Source organism: Zingiber officinale, chromosome 11A (assembly GCF_018446385.1).
Source record: "Zingiber officinale cultivar Zhangliang chromosome 11A, Zo_v1.1, whole genome shotgun sequence".
NCBI classification, from domain to species: domain Eukaryota; kingdom Viridiplantae; phylum Streptophyta; class Magnoliopsida; order Zingiberales; family Zingiberaceae; genus Zingiber; species Zingiber officinale.
The window spans coordinates 37,436,339-37,449,988 of NC_056006.1; the positions used below are offsets into that span (position 1 = coordinate 37,436,339).

The following is a 13,650-nucleotide window of genomic DNA, read 5'->3' on the forward strand; positions in this document are numbered from 1 at the left end:
TAAAACTCACACAAGAGTAAAGTGGCTGACCACTTCACAAAGCTTTTAAACCTCCATGGGATATCAAGAGTCAAGGCTCTTGATCTCCCTCATGAGGTGACACACACATGTACTATCTTTGATGATGTGGCACATCATCATTAGTCCACTTAATGTTAACTCACAAATGAGGTGGCAATGGTCAAGTCAAACTTGACCTTTCATCTTCCTCTCAAGTCAAGTCAAACTTGACCACTTCTCTCCCATGGTTGATCAAATCTAACCATTGGTTCAAGTCAATTTTAATTTAATGAATATCTATTCATTGAATTAAATTGGCTCAATGAGTCTAAGTCCAAATTAGACTCATTTAACACATGAACCAAATTGAGTCCAACTCAATTAGTTTACTTTGGATTACTCTTAATCCAATTTGGTTCATCATATGAACCTAATCCTCTTGGTTCATCAAATGAACCTAATCTCCATCTAATTTGATACGAACACCACCAATAAATGTGATGAAACCCAAAATAAAGGTGGATAGAACCCCAAGAACTAAACAACAAGAGTGTGAGCCTTGACCCATAACCAAGAATTGACACGAACCAAGCCTACGAAGGAAAGAAACACCACACCTAGGGGTGATAAGTTTCGATGGGTTGAACACCACGAGAGTAGACTCGATAAGTTCAGCAAGTTCTTTCATGAATTAAGAGAGCACACAATCTCACCAAAAAAAACTAAGTTCCTTCATACTAAGATGTCCCTCCCTTATATAATGGGAGTGAACAAGGAAAAATACAAGATAAGTACATGCACAATTAGAGTCCCAATGTTGCATGCCTTATGCAAGCTATCTAGAAACCCAAAACAAAATAAATGCATGCACAATTAGAGTCCCAAGTTGCATGCTTCATTAAACAATCTAAAATACTTAAGTTTTCATGCATGAACGAATTCCCATGCTTTGCATGCTTATTAGCGTTCTTCCGTTAAGCGCGACCAGTCATGGATGGTTATGCCCCATTACGTGGATTAGGCCACGACTAGCAGTTGTGATTATCTTGGTTTTTCCTTGCTCATAGTCCTCCCAATGTTTTTTGATTAGCCCATTTAGTGCTTCCTTGAAACGCTTTGCCCGTAGTCTTGTAATTGGGCCTTCCGGAAGTGATAACTGATCTCTCCTATCTTCAGCCCTTGGGCATACATCATTCTCCCCTTCTTGAAAAGGATTTGTCCTCAAATCATCACCTGCATCAAACGGGGATAAGTCAGCAACATTAAAAGTAGAATGTACGCCATACTCACCTGGTAATTCAAGTTTGTAGGCATTATCATTGATGCGTTCTAATACTTGAAATGGGCCATCCCCTCAAGGTAGAAGTTTAGAACGACGTTTGTCCGGAAATCGCTCCTTTCGGAGGTGCAACCAAACCCATTCTCCTGGTTCAAACACAATTTTCTTGTGCCCCTTGTTAGCTTATTGCATGTATTGCTGAGTCCTTTTCTCAATATTCAGTCGTGCTTGTTCATGAATCTTCTTTACAAATTTGGCCTTCTACTTACCATCTAAGTTTATATGCTCACTTACAGCTAAAGGAATCAAATCTAATGGTGACAAGGGATTGAAACCATAAAGAATTTCAAATGGAGAAAATTTAGTCGCAGAATGTATGCTCCTATTGTAAGCAAATTCAACATGAGGTAGACAATCTTCCCATATTCTCAAATTCTTGTTAATGACCGCACGAAGTAAAAAGGACAAGGTTCGATTGACCACTTCAGTTTGCCCATCAGTTTGGGGTGACAAGTAGTAAAGAACAACAATTTAGTTCCTAATTTCCCCCTACAAAGTCTTCCAAAAATAACTCAAAATTTTTGCATCTCTATCAGAGACAATGGTCCTAGGCATGCCATGCAACCTAATAACCTCTTTAAAGAACAATTCAGCTATATGCGATGCATCATCGGTTTTATGACATGGAATGAAATGCGCCATTTTAGAGAATCTGTCTACCACAACAAAAATTGAATCTCTCCCTCTCTTGGTCCGGGGTAATCCCAAAACAAAGTCCATTGAAATATCAGTCCAAGGTTCACTAGGTATAGGCAAAGGAGTATACAAGCCATGGGGTTTCAATTTAGATTTAGCTTGTTTGCAAGTGATACACTTCTCACAAATTCTTTGCACGTCACATTTCATATGAGGCCAAAAGAAATGATCCTGTAAAACCCCTAAAGTCTTAGTAACGCCAAAATGACCCATCAATCCACCACCATGGGCTTCCCTAGTGAATAATTCACGTAACGAACACATAGGCACACACAATCTATTTTCACGAAATAAAAACCCATCATGCCTATAGAACTTACCAAATGCAACCTTATCGCATGCTTTGAACACCTCAGAAAAATTAGTATCGTTAGTATATAAATCCTTGATATATTCAAATCCAAGTAACTTCGTATCTAAAGTGGACAGTAAAGCATACCTTCGAGATAGTGCATCAGCAACTACGTTCTCCTTTCCTTGCTTGTATTTGATCACATAAGGAAATGTTTCAATGAATTCTACCCATTTAGCATGGCGTCGGTTCAACTTATGTTGGCTCTTCAAATGCTTTAGAGATTGATGATCTGTGTGAATCACGAATTCTTTTGGCCATAGGTAATGTTGTCATGTCTCCAATGCTCTCACCAATGCATACATTTCCTTGTCATATGTAGGAAAGTTGAGAGTGGCTCCACTCAACTTCTCACTGAAATAAGCAATGGGTCTCATTTCCTGCATAAGCACAACACCTATATCAACACCAGAAGCATCATATTCGATTTCAAATGTTTTAGAAAAATCTGGTAGGATTAGTAAAGGAGCAGAACTTAGCTTTTCTTTCAAAGTGTTGAAGGCCCTCTCTTGCTCATCTCCCCACTTGAATGACTCATTTTTCTTGATGACTTTAGTAAGAGGAGCTGCAATATTGCTAAAATCATGAACAAACCGTCGATAGAAGCTGGCCAAACCATGGAAACTCCTCACTTGGCTAATTGTTGTCGGTGTTGGCCACTCTTGGATTGCTTTCACCTTTTCCTCATCCATCTCAACACCTTTAGTACTAACAACAAAACCAAGAAACACGACTTTGTCCGTACAAAAGGTGCATTTATCGATGTTAGCAAAAAGCTTTTCTTCTTTTAGCACACTCAAAACAACCTTAAATATGTAACATGCTCTTCTAAGCTTCTGCTAAAAATCAAAATATCATCAAAATACACAACTACAAATTTCCCTAAGAAATCACACAAAACATGGTTCAACAAACGCATAAAAGTGCTATGAGCATTAGTTAAGTCAAAAGGCATTACTAACCATTCATATAAGTCATGCTTAGTTTTAAAACCAGTTTTCCATTCATCACCTTCCTTCATCCTAATCTGATGATATCCACTCCTAAGATCAATTTTTGTGAACACGCAAGAACCATGCAATTCATCAAGTATATCATCAATCCTAGGAATTGGATGGCGATACTTTACCGTGATGTTGTTGATGGCTCGACAATCCACACACATCCTCCATGTTCCGTCCTTCTTGGGAACTAGTAACACAGGCACGACGCAAGGACTCATGCTTTCTCGAACATACCCCTTTTCTAATAATTCATTAACTTGCCTCTGAAGTTCCTTTGCTTCCTCCGGATTGCTTCTATAGGCAGGTCGATTCGGAATGGAGGCACCAGGTATGAAGTCAATTTGGTGCTCAATTCCTCTAATGGGAGGTAAACCATGCGGAACCTTTCAGGAAAGACCTCCTCGAATTCCTGTAAGAGAGAAACAATAACACTAGGCAAAGAATTGTTAAGGTCATTAGTGCTCAAGAGTGCCTCCTTATACAAAAGGATAAGGGGCAGCTGATTTGAAAACAAAGCTCGCTTAATCTCACTTTTTTTGCATAAAAAATATTTTTCTTTCTCTCTCCTTTTTTTTCCTTGCCCACTCCTTTTGTCTCTTTCCTCTCATCTTCTTTCCTCTCATTTTTCTTTCCCTCTACTTCTTTTTTCTCAATTTTTTTTCTATCAATTTCTTTTTCTTTCTTCTTTTCATTTGCTTTTTGTAGTCTCAACTGGTCCTCCATAACTTGTCTTGGAGTCAACAGTACAAGAATAATAGGCTGCCCTTTCAAAGTAAAACTATACTTATTTGTGAGGCCATCATGTGTTACCTTTCGATCAAATTGCCAATTCCCAACAATAGATGGCATGCATGCATGGGAACCACGTCACACAACAGCTCATCTTCATATTTGCCAATGGAGATTGCTACCAAGACTTGTTTTGTTACCTTGATTTCTCCACAATCATTTAGCCACTGGATCGATAAGGTCGCGGATGTTTCCGAGTTGGTAGTGACAATTTCTCCACCAAATCAGTACTTGCCACATTGGTGCAACTCCCCCCATCAATAATAACACTACAAACCTTGTTATTGACAAAGCAACGAATATGAAACAAGTTTTCCCTTTGATTACCTTCTTCCCCCTTAGCTTGTAAATTGAGAACTCGTCGAGCCACCAATAAGTCTCCAATAACAGCATGTTGTTCATCATCACTGTCCTCTTTTTGTGGCACTTCTTCAACTATTTCATCCTCATCTTCCGACTCAAGTTCACCTTGGGCGTTTATTACCATCACCCTTTTGTTCACACATTGACTAGTTATATGACCATGCCCTTGACATTTAAAACACTTGATATCACAAGTTTTGGAGGAAATGGGCTCGCGATTACCTTGAGTAGTAGATGGTGTAGGCTTGGGCTTCTTGAAGGGTTCAAACTTTGGCTTATTTTGAGGTTGTTCCTCCTTTCTTGGAGCTGTCCGCCATGTGCCATGAGTAGTCATTGGTTGTCCCCTCCTAGCCAATCCTCTCCTCTTGAGTTGTTCTTCCACTTTTTGTGCTTGTTGGACCATGTCTGACAACTCAACATAATGCTGTAATTCAACAATATCAACAATTTTTGGGTTTAAACCATGTAAAAACCTGGCCATGATGGCTTCCCGATCTTCATCGATATTAGCTCGGATCATGGACAACTCCATCTCCTTGGAATATTCATCCACACTTTTGGAGCCTTGAGATAACCTTTGAAGCCACTGATATAAGCTTCTATAATAATGGCTGGGTACAAACCTCCTTCTCATGAGCACTTTTATCTCCTCCCAAGTGGACAAAGGTTGCTCTCTATTCCTTCTCCGAGTCATCACCACTTGATCCCACCGAACAATAGCGTAATCAGTGAATTCAATGGCAGCTAACTTTACCTTTTTAAACTCTGAGAATTCATGACAGTCAAATATCATTTCCATCTTAGTTTCCCATTTCAACTAAGCTTCTGGGTCATTTCTTCCTTGGAAGGTTGGAATTTTCATCTTAATCCCTCCTAAATCATTATTTCTTCTAGTTCCGTTTCAATCTCCTCGATGTCCAATCCTGCCCCGATTGTAGTTTTGCTCATCAAAGTCTTCCACAATAACCTCTTCATCTTCTTCGACATCAATCCCTTGGGCATCTCTTCATTGTGGTCTAGTAATATGGTCTTGTTGATGTCTTCTTGGTGTCCCATCCTCCACCCGATCCAACCTCTCATGGATAGATTCTAATTTCGCCCTCATCATCCGCTGCATCTCCCCCATAAATGCTTTTAATTGTAGGTTCAGAAGTGGCCTAGCCCCCTCATTTGCTCCATCCTCCTGGTTGTTGGACATGGCTACAAAATGAAAGAAAACCTCACAAGCACTCAACTCATGTTTGGGTGGTAGCTCTCAATTGATGATATCTCTCAGTTCTTGATCAAACTCTAGAACAAATCAGAATATCACGTAGCAAATCAAAAGATACCACCAAAACTTATGATGGCAGAATTTTAAGAGAAAATGAAAAAGTAGAAGTTTGAGAATAAGGAAAACAAGAAAAAAAAATTGTTGAAGACAATTTACTTCGATTCACACAAGCAGTTTTTTTTTTTTTTGTGTTCTTTCTTCTTTTTCTTCTTCTTCTTTTTTTGTCTTTTTGTTGCGCTCTTTTTTTTTTCCCATGATTTTTTTTTTGCTTTTGGCTGAACAAGTAAAGATAGATTTGCACTTGCCTTTGAACCGAAGCTCTGATACCAGATGATACAAACCCCAACAATAAATGTGATGGAACCCGAAACAAAGGTGGATAGAATCCCAAGAACTAAATGACAAAAGTGTGAGCCTTTACCCGTAACCAAGACTTGGCATGAACCAAGCCTACAAAGGAAAGAAACGCCACACCCAGGGGTGATAAGTTTCGATGGGTTGAACACCACGAGAGTAGACTTGATAAGTTCAACAAGTTCTTTCAAGAACTAAGAGAGCACACAATCTCACCAAAAAAACTAAGTTCCTTCATACTAAGATGTCCCTCCCTTATATAATGGCAGTGAACAAGGAAAAATACAAGATTAGTACATGGACAATTAGAGTCCCAATGTTGCATGCCTCATGCAAGCTATCTAGAAACCCAAAAAAAAATAAATGCATGCATAATTAGAGTCCCAAGTTGCATGCTTCATTAAACAATCTAAAATACTTAAGTCTTCATGCATGAACGAATTCCCATGCTTTGCATGCTTATTAGCATTCTTCCGTTAAGCGCGTCCAGTCATGGATGGTTATGCCCGATTACGTGGATTAGGCCACGACTAACAGTTGTGATTATCTTGGTTTCTCCTTGCTCATAGTCCTCCAAATGTTTTTTGATTAGCCCATTTAGTGCTTCCTTGAAACGCTTTGCCCGTAGTCTTGTAATTGGGCCTTCCGAAAGTGATAACTAATCTCTCCTATCTTCAGCCCTTGGGTATACATCATAATTGCCCTTTGTGTGTGACCCTATAGGTTCTTGTAACGTTGGCAATGCTCCTAAACGCATTTAGAAGTATAAGTAATGAGCGGTATCTAGCAACACATCATTACTACCCAAGTTACAAGAATGTTGAGATCCAACATCACCTTGTGACTACTAATTGTGACTCTTCACACTACAACAAAAATATTAAAAGACAACGGTTAAAAACCGTTGTCGTAGACCCTTTAAAACCGTTGTAATTGGAAGTGTTGTTAAAAGTGGGGGGCTACGACAACGGTTTTAAACCGTTGTCTTTGAATGAAAAGACATTGGTTTTGCAACGGTTTTAAACCGTTGTCTTTGAATGAAAAGACAACGGTTTAAAACCGTTGTTATTTAGAGCATTTTTACTGCAGTTATAATCGGTTTTGGGGCTACGACAACGGTTTTTAACCGTTGTCTTTGAGTGTGATAGACAACAATAACAATTTTAAACTGTTGTCTTTTGAATTATTATCTTTTAATACCAATATATCATATTTCAATTTAAATATATAATAAAGAATCATAATCAAGAAAGAATATTCCCAGATCAATATCATTCAAAATGTTACTTATACAAGAATTACAATCACAAAAGAAAAAATATGTCTCATATTCAAATAAAATTTATCCCAATACAAATAAACAAATAAACTCCATTTGCAACTAATGAACAATAGCCAAAAGACTAGAAACTTGTGATGGTGGTTTATGTCATGTAGGATTGCACTTAATTATTGTCAACTCAAATCCCATCACAATCTTCAACTTGTAAGATTTCATTGGAATCCTCTTTCCAGCTTGCTGATTCTTTTATGCCAACTTTTTCCAATATTATTGATCATTAGTTCCATAATAAATCTAGTCTTCTCCATACTAGCACCATCAAAAAGTCCAATCTTTCTACCCCTTTGATAAGGCACTAGGAGATCAACAACGTATTGATATTAAAAGAAATACACTATTATATGTATGAAAAAACTTGTTCTGAAAAAATAATAAACACACATATGTTTTTACAACAGTTACCTGAATAAGTACATCATACAAAAGGTATTAGTTGTGAGATGAGTTATTTGAATGCTTGCATGGCTGCACAAGTAGAAGTCAAATTCAGTAGGATGGCCTATCTTAGAATCAACAACAGTACCTGGAATTTCAAGGATGGAAAGCTTCATTGAGAAAACAAGGTTTAAAAAAATATACAAAATAGAATTATCTTGAAAATGACGCATCCATCTATCAACTAAACTGACTAGGCAATATGTTTCCACTCTTATCAATAAATTAGTGGTCACCGTGATTGTTAGCAAACAGTATAGTGCGATGACGTTTTTGGACCACTACAAAAGTCATTGGAGGCTGATAGTTTGGTTCTAGAGAGGCACAAGCATGAAATACAAATGGAATGTTGAGTACAAAAACACTGAAACAAGAATCGTAGTATAAATTCTTAGAAAATTTACTTTTCTGATCGCATCTAGTTCATATAGTAGAACTTGATAGAATTGACCCTCACTCACTCCATCCTTGAATGTACAACTTGCTATATTAATCTAAACAATCAAGTTTTTTTTTTGAGTTTTCCAAAGATTCATACCTACAGAATATAATCCGTTGAGGCTTTTATCTAGTAGCCTTTTTGAAGGAAAAAAGTAGCTCCCTGGATATTGCATGGCAGATGTTCTACTTAGGCAGGTAAATTGGAAAAGAAAACCAACATTCTATTTAAAACTTATTTTAGATTGTATTTCATACTTTATCATGCCACCTGTAAGAGTTTGCTGAGAATCTTGCCAGACTTTAAACATATCTTGAATTAATTCTTGACGGGCCTAAGCACAGACCAATCCAGCATATTTTGTCACCTCGAGCCAGTCTTAAGACGCAACAACCTGACAAACCAAATATAATCAAGATAGTAAGGATGCATCAAGGCAACTATACATCGATAAGTTGTTGAACCACCCAAAACAAGCAGTATAATTGTTAAACTGCTATTATCTGGATATCAAAGATATTTAAAAAGTCATCAATTTGCTAAATCTCATCAGAGTCAACCATACACAAGCATAAATTTAAAGTAAATTGAATCTAATGACATTTTTAATTTATTGGCTAAATACCAATTGACATCAAGCTTCATTATACCAGGACCCTTATCTTTTGGCAAGATTGTTATAGAAAATATACAATATATCTCTGAGGTCCAAAAAATGGTTGGCAAAGAAAAATATAACCTAACCCAACATGAACAGGAAAATTATATCAACCATAATACAAAAAAAAATTAATTCACACTTCTGCATGAATTGTATGTGACAGCAATGAAGACAGACCTGACTTTGGAGCAAAGAAACTTCTTCTTCGTCCATGATGGTTTTCCATTTTTCAACAAGCAGATTTCAACCTTGCATTGCAAAATTGTGGCAGAAAGATTCCAAAATAACCAAGAAGCATAGCAGAAAGAAGATATTACAAAGTTTTCAGAAAAGTCCAGATTACAAACCTCTTGATCACCCAAAAGATCATATCACTACAAGAAAAACCTCATTTAACAACACTCAAACGACAACGGTTTTATACCAAATCGTTGTCTTTTTGTCTTTTAACAACGGTTTTAACAATAACCGTTGTCTTTTAGTAATTTTTTTGGCCTATGACAACGGTTTTTAAAAACCGTTGTCTATTTATATTTTTTTGGGGCTACGACAACGGTTTTTAAAGGCTACGACAACGGTTTTTTAAAACTGTTGTCTATGTGCGCTTCTTTCGCCGCTTTTTCCCCCTTCGCCATTTTTTGCCGCGACGTTTTTTCTTTCCCTCTCCCCGAAATTTTTTGCCGCCGTATTCCATCCCTTTACCTTCTCGATCCAAGCCCCTTCTCCTTTCCTCTCCAAGCCCTAAACTCGTCGCCCCTTCTTTGCTCCGCCTCCTCCCTTCTGCCGTCCGCTTCCACCGCTCCGTTTCCACTACCACTCTACACCTCTGACTGCACACTCGTAGGTCCTCCCTCTTCACCTCTTCCGCCTCTGCCCCTGCCGTCACAACCACCATCTCCGTCGGAGACAATCTTCCTGACGCCAACCTCTCCTACTTCGGCTCTGATGGGGAGCTCCAGACCGTCACCATCTCTGATCTCACCAAGAGCAAGAAAGCCATCTTCTTCACCGTCCCGAGGCCTTCACGCCGACGTGAAACTAGTTCTCGTACTCGTGATTCACTTTCTTCCTGATATATTTGGTTCCCCTTCTTCTATTTAAGCCTCCAGCTAGCACGAATTACTCCACTCAGCTGTTCAATGATGGCTTTTTCTTCGTTTTCTTCTAATGGTTTGGCGTTTCTGCTGCTGCTTGCAGTGGCTCTGGTGGATTCAGCTCGGGGCTGTGTGTTCTACGCCGGAGGAAAAGATGGATGGGTGCTGAATCCCTCGGAGAGCTACGGGCATTGGGCCGAGAGAAATCGGTTTCAAGTCAATGACTCCATTGGTTTGTGACTTTGTGATCTTTTTTGTTTAGTTTTTGTAGTTGAATTTTGAGTTATGGAGTGATTCTATTTTTTTTTTTTTTTTTTTTGTAGTTTTTAAGTACAAGAAGGGGGAGGACTCTGTTTTGGTGGTGGCGGAACAAGACTTTGATTCGTGCGACGTGAGCAACCCGATCCGGAAGCTCGATGGCGGCGACTCCCGGTTTGTGTTCGAGCGGTCGAGGCCGTTTTTCTTCGTCAGCGGAGCGCCGGGGAGGTGCGAGCGCGGGCAGAAGCTGGCAGTGGTGGTGATGGCCGTGCGACGACCACGCTGGCCGCCCGTCTCGGCCCTGCCGGTCCTGCCTCCGACCCCTGCTTCTTCGCCACCTCGATGGGCACCTCAGTATCCGCCTCTGCTTCCTCCGTCGGCGACTTTGCCGCCTGAAAGTTCCGGCGCCCCTATTCTATCTCCGACGCCTCCGCCGACCCTGCCAACTCCAACCGGAGGGACCTCAGTCCCCGTGCCGTCTCCGGTGCCGGCTCCTTCCGACCACGCAGTGACCGGCGCCGCTGGTATTACCTCCGCGAAGTCCGTTCTTAGAACATTGATGAAAATTATCGGAATTGTGTTTCTTGTTTGATTTTTTTTTCCTTTTACCCTTTGTTGATTGGTTGTTATATAATAAAATGGTTTTTTAATTTATATATATATATATATATGTGAATTTTATTTGTAGTTTATACGAGAAAACAAATTCGAATTGTGATCAACCCCTTATATGAATTAATCTAAATTATATATTTTAAATCTAAATTATGGTTATACTAGTTCCATGTGTTAAACCTCTTTATACTAGTGCTCGTACTCGTGATTCACTTTCTACCTGATATATCTTAACATTGTATATTTCTAGTATAGCATGGCAGTAAGGAAGTATTTATATTGCATTTTGATTTTTTTGGTTGGTTAAATGATGTAGTCCAGTTTTTCTTTCTAGGTCTAAGATTTTACTTCTGTTTCTTTTTTTTTTTTGAAAAGTCTTGGACCAATTGTCTTCTGCATTATATAGAGCCTAGTGGACTTGCAACAAATCAATCAAGCAAAGAAGAGGTTGATTCCGGCTCGATATTTGTTGGCAATGTGAGTTTTTCTAGTTCTCTGTTGTCTAATTGTGGCTACTGGTTTACTGTGGGCATCACATGATATTTGCATATAATTTGATATTGTTGTGTTCTATATCTTGGATTGTTTCTCAGTGGACCCTTGAGCTTATTTATCCATAATTCTATGGACTAATCAAAATAGTTAAATTCACAATGTTTATTTTTCAGGTTATTGAATATTTTTCCTATATCTACAAATGTTGTCTTAGGGACCTCTATTTAGATACACTACTTCAAACTGTAATGATGTTGTTGTGGATGTTAGATTCTGGTATTATTTGGCATATTAATGCTTTGATTTACCTTCCCTCTTTTTCTTTTTTGGTGTCGTATTACTTGAATGTGGTACATGCAAAGAGTGCCTACTATAATGTTCAAGTTTTCAAAACTGTGTTTGTGCTCATTAGAAGTTTGATAATTTGTAGTAACATTGTTATGATTTGGCTGAATTTAAGTGGTTCAATGATTAAAATTTGGTATTATTGTCCTTGTACCAGACATCTTCAATTCGTCTTTATAGTAGATCCATACAAAAGTTATGTCCTATAAGATTGTACAGAGTAACATTGAACTCCAGTTACCGTTAGCTTGTACTTGAAAAAATTACCAAAGAAAAAAAAGGGAAAAAAGATTATTTAAAACAAAGAATTATTTGAAATATATATATATATATATATATATATATATATATATATATATATATATATATATGCCCAAGTTACTGAGGATTCTCGACTTGCACCTTATTAGAATTTTGTAATATATACTCTATGCTAAGGCTATCTTTTTTGTTTGATACTTGTTCCGAATTGGATAGGGTTGTTGTCTTCTATTAGAGAATTTTGGTTTCTTATTCTTAGCATCAATAGTCACACTGTAACTATTTGTCAATGATTGTTATGTTTTATACATATAGAATTCTTCTAAAACCTCTAACAGCAAGTGATTTAGTAGCAATATCTTGAGTTGGGAAGTGATATTCATGTTGATATTTCTATTAAACTGAAGGTTGATTATGCTTGTGTTACGATCCGCAAGTGTACGGAAATGTCGCAAGTAATATAAAAGATTATCGTATCCACAGGGACTGGAATAAGCACTAGAAATGTCTCAATGCGAATTAGCTAAACAACTATCCAATCGTTTCAAAAGCAAAGTAAAAGTAAACAAATCTAATATTAAAGATCAACAAACAAGAGTTTAGAGTTTTGGGTTATGATAAAGGAAGATTCTAGGAGTTTCGGTTTCTTTGTAAGATTTCTTGAATGTAAATGGTTCACCAATTCTTATCCCTCAATTGCCAAACATGTAGAAAGTTGCCGGTTCCCTCTTGCAATAGACAACCGGCTAAGGACTGAGAAATGTATCTAAATAGGATTAATTAGACATGAACCTATGTTGTCCTTACACAGAAGTGCACCTATTACTATGCCTTCCTCGGATATCAACGTAGAAGCCCACGACTCATTAATCTATCAAGATACAAGAAGCTAATCATAAAATCCATCCTACTCTCTTGAATATCCCTATTTCCTCTTCAAGATTATCTCTCAAACGTCCTTACACGGGCTTGCACCTGTCACGTGGATCCCTCGGATGATCGAGTGAGAGTTTATCTTTACAAAGTCCATAAGAAATCCAAACAATCAATCAAGAATGAGAATTAAGCACAAATCACCATCAATCATTCAAGATCTAATTGATACAAGCAAGATAATGTCATTGAAACAAGAAAATGGCAAATCCATAAGAGATTACATCAATCCATCATACAAATACTCCCTTAATCCTAGAATACAAGATCTACTCCATGAATCGAGGAAGAAAATTCGAAGAAATAGAGATTACAAGCTTTCCTTGAATCCCCAATCCAAGAAAACAAGAAGAGGGGGAAAGAGAAAACTTATCTACGAAGAAGCCTTGTCTTCGGATCCAATCCTTGCTCCGGAGTCGAAATCGTCGAGATCTCCCTTAGAATCGCCCAGAAATCCTCCCAAGAATGGGAGGAAACCACCAAATCTTGCTTTCTCCCAAAGGGGGAGAGATCCCCTTTCAATTCATGAAGAAGGGTTTAAATAGAGGAGGGAATCGGGCGCCACACGACCCCTCGACACGGCCGTGTGAGATCCACACGGC

General features: G+C 38.2%; 1 protein-coding gene across 1 annotated transcript; it reads left to right on the forward strand.

Moving 5' to 3' along the window:
• The first annotated feature begins 10,189 nt into the window (after positions 1 to 10,189).
• Positions 10,190 to 10,991, forward strand: LOC122031343 (early nodulin-like protein 1). The gene is made up of 2 exons (XM_042590467.1): positions 10,190 to 10,373; positions 10,465 to 10,991. Exons 1-2 carry the CDS (start codon positions 10,190 to 10,192, stop codon positions 10,989 to 10,991), a joined length of 711 nt encoding a protein of 236 aa, XP_042446401.1.
• The last annotated feature ends 2,659 nt before the right edge of the window (positions 10,992 to 13,650 follow it).

Excerpts from the sequence above, each read along its gene's own strand:
- LOC122031343 (XM_042590467.1), top strand. The coding sequence starts at position 10,190 with ATGGCTTTTTCTTCGTTTTCTTCTAATGGTTTGGCGTTTCTGCTGCTG. Across the intron at positions 10,374-10,464 it reads TCAAGTCAATGACTCCATTG|TTTTTAAGTACAAGAAGGGG; the intron begins GTTTGTGACTTT and ends TTTTTTTTGTAG.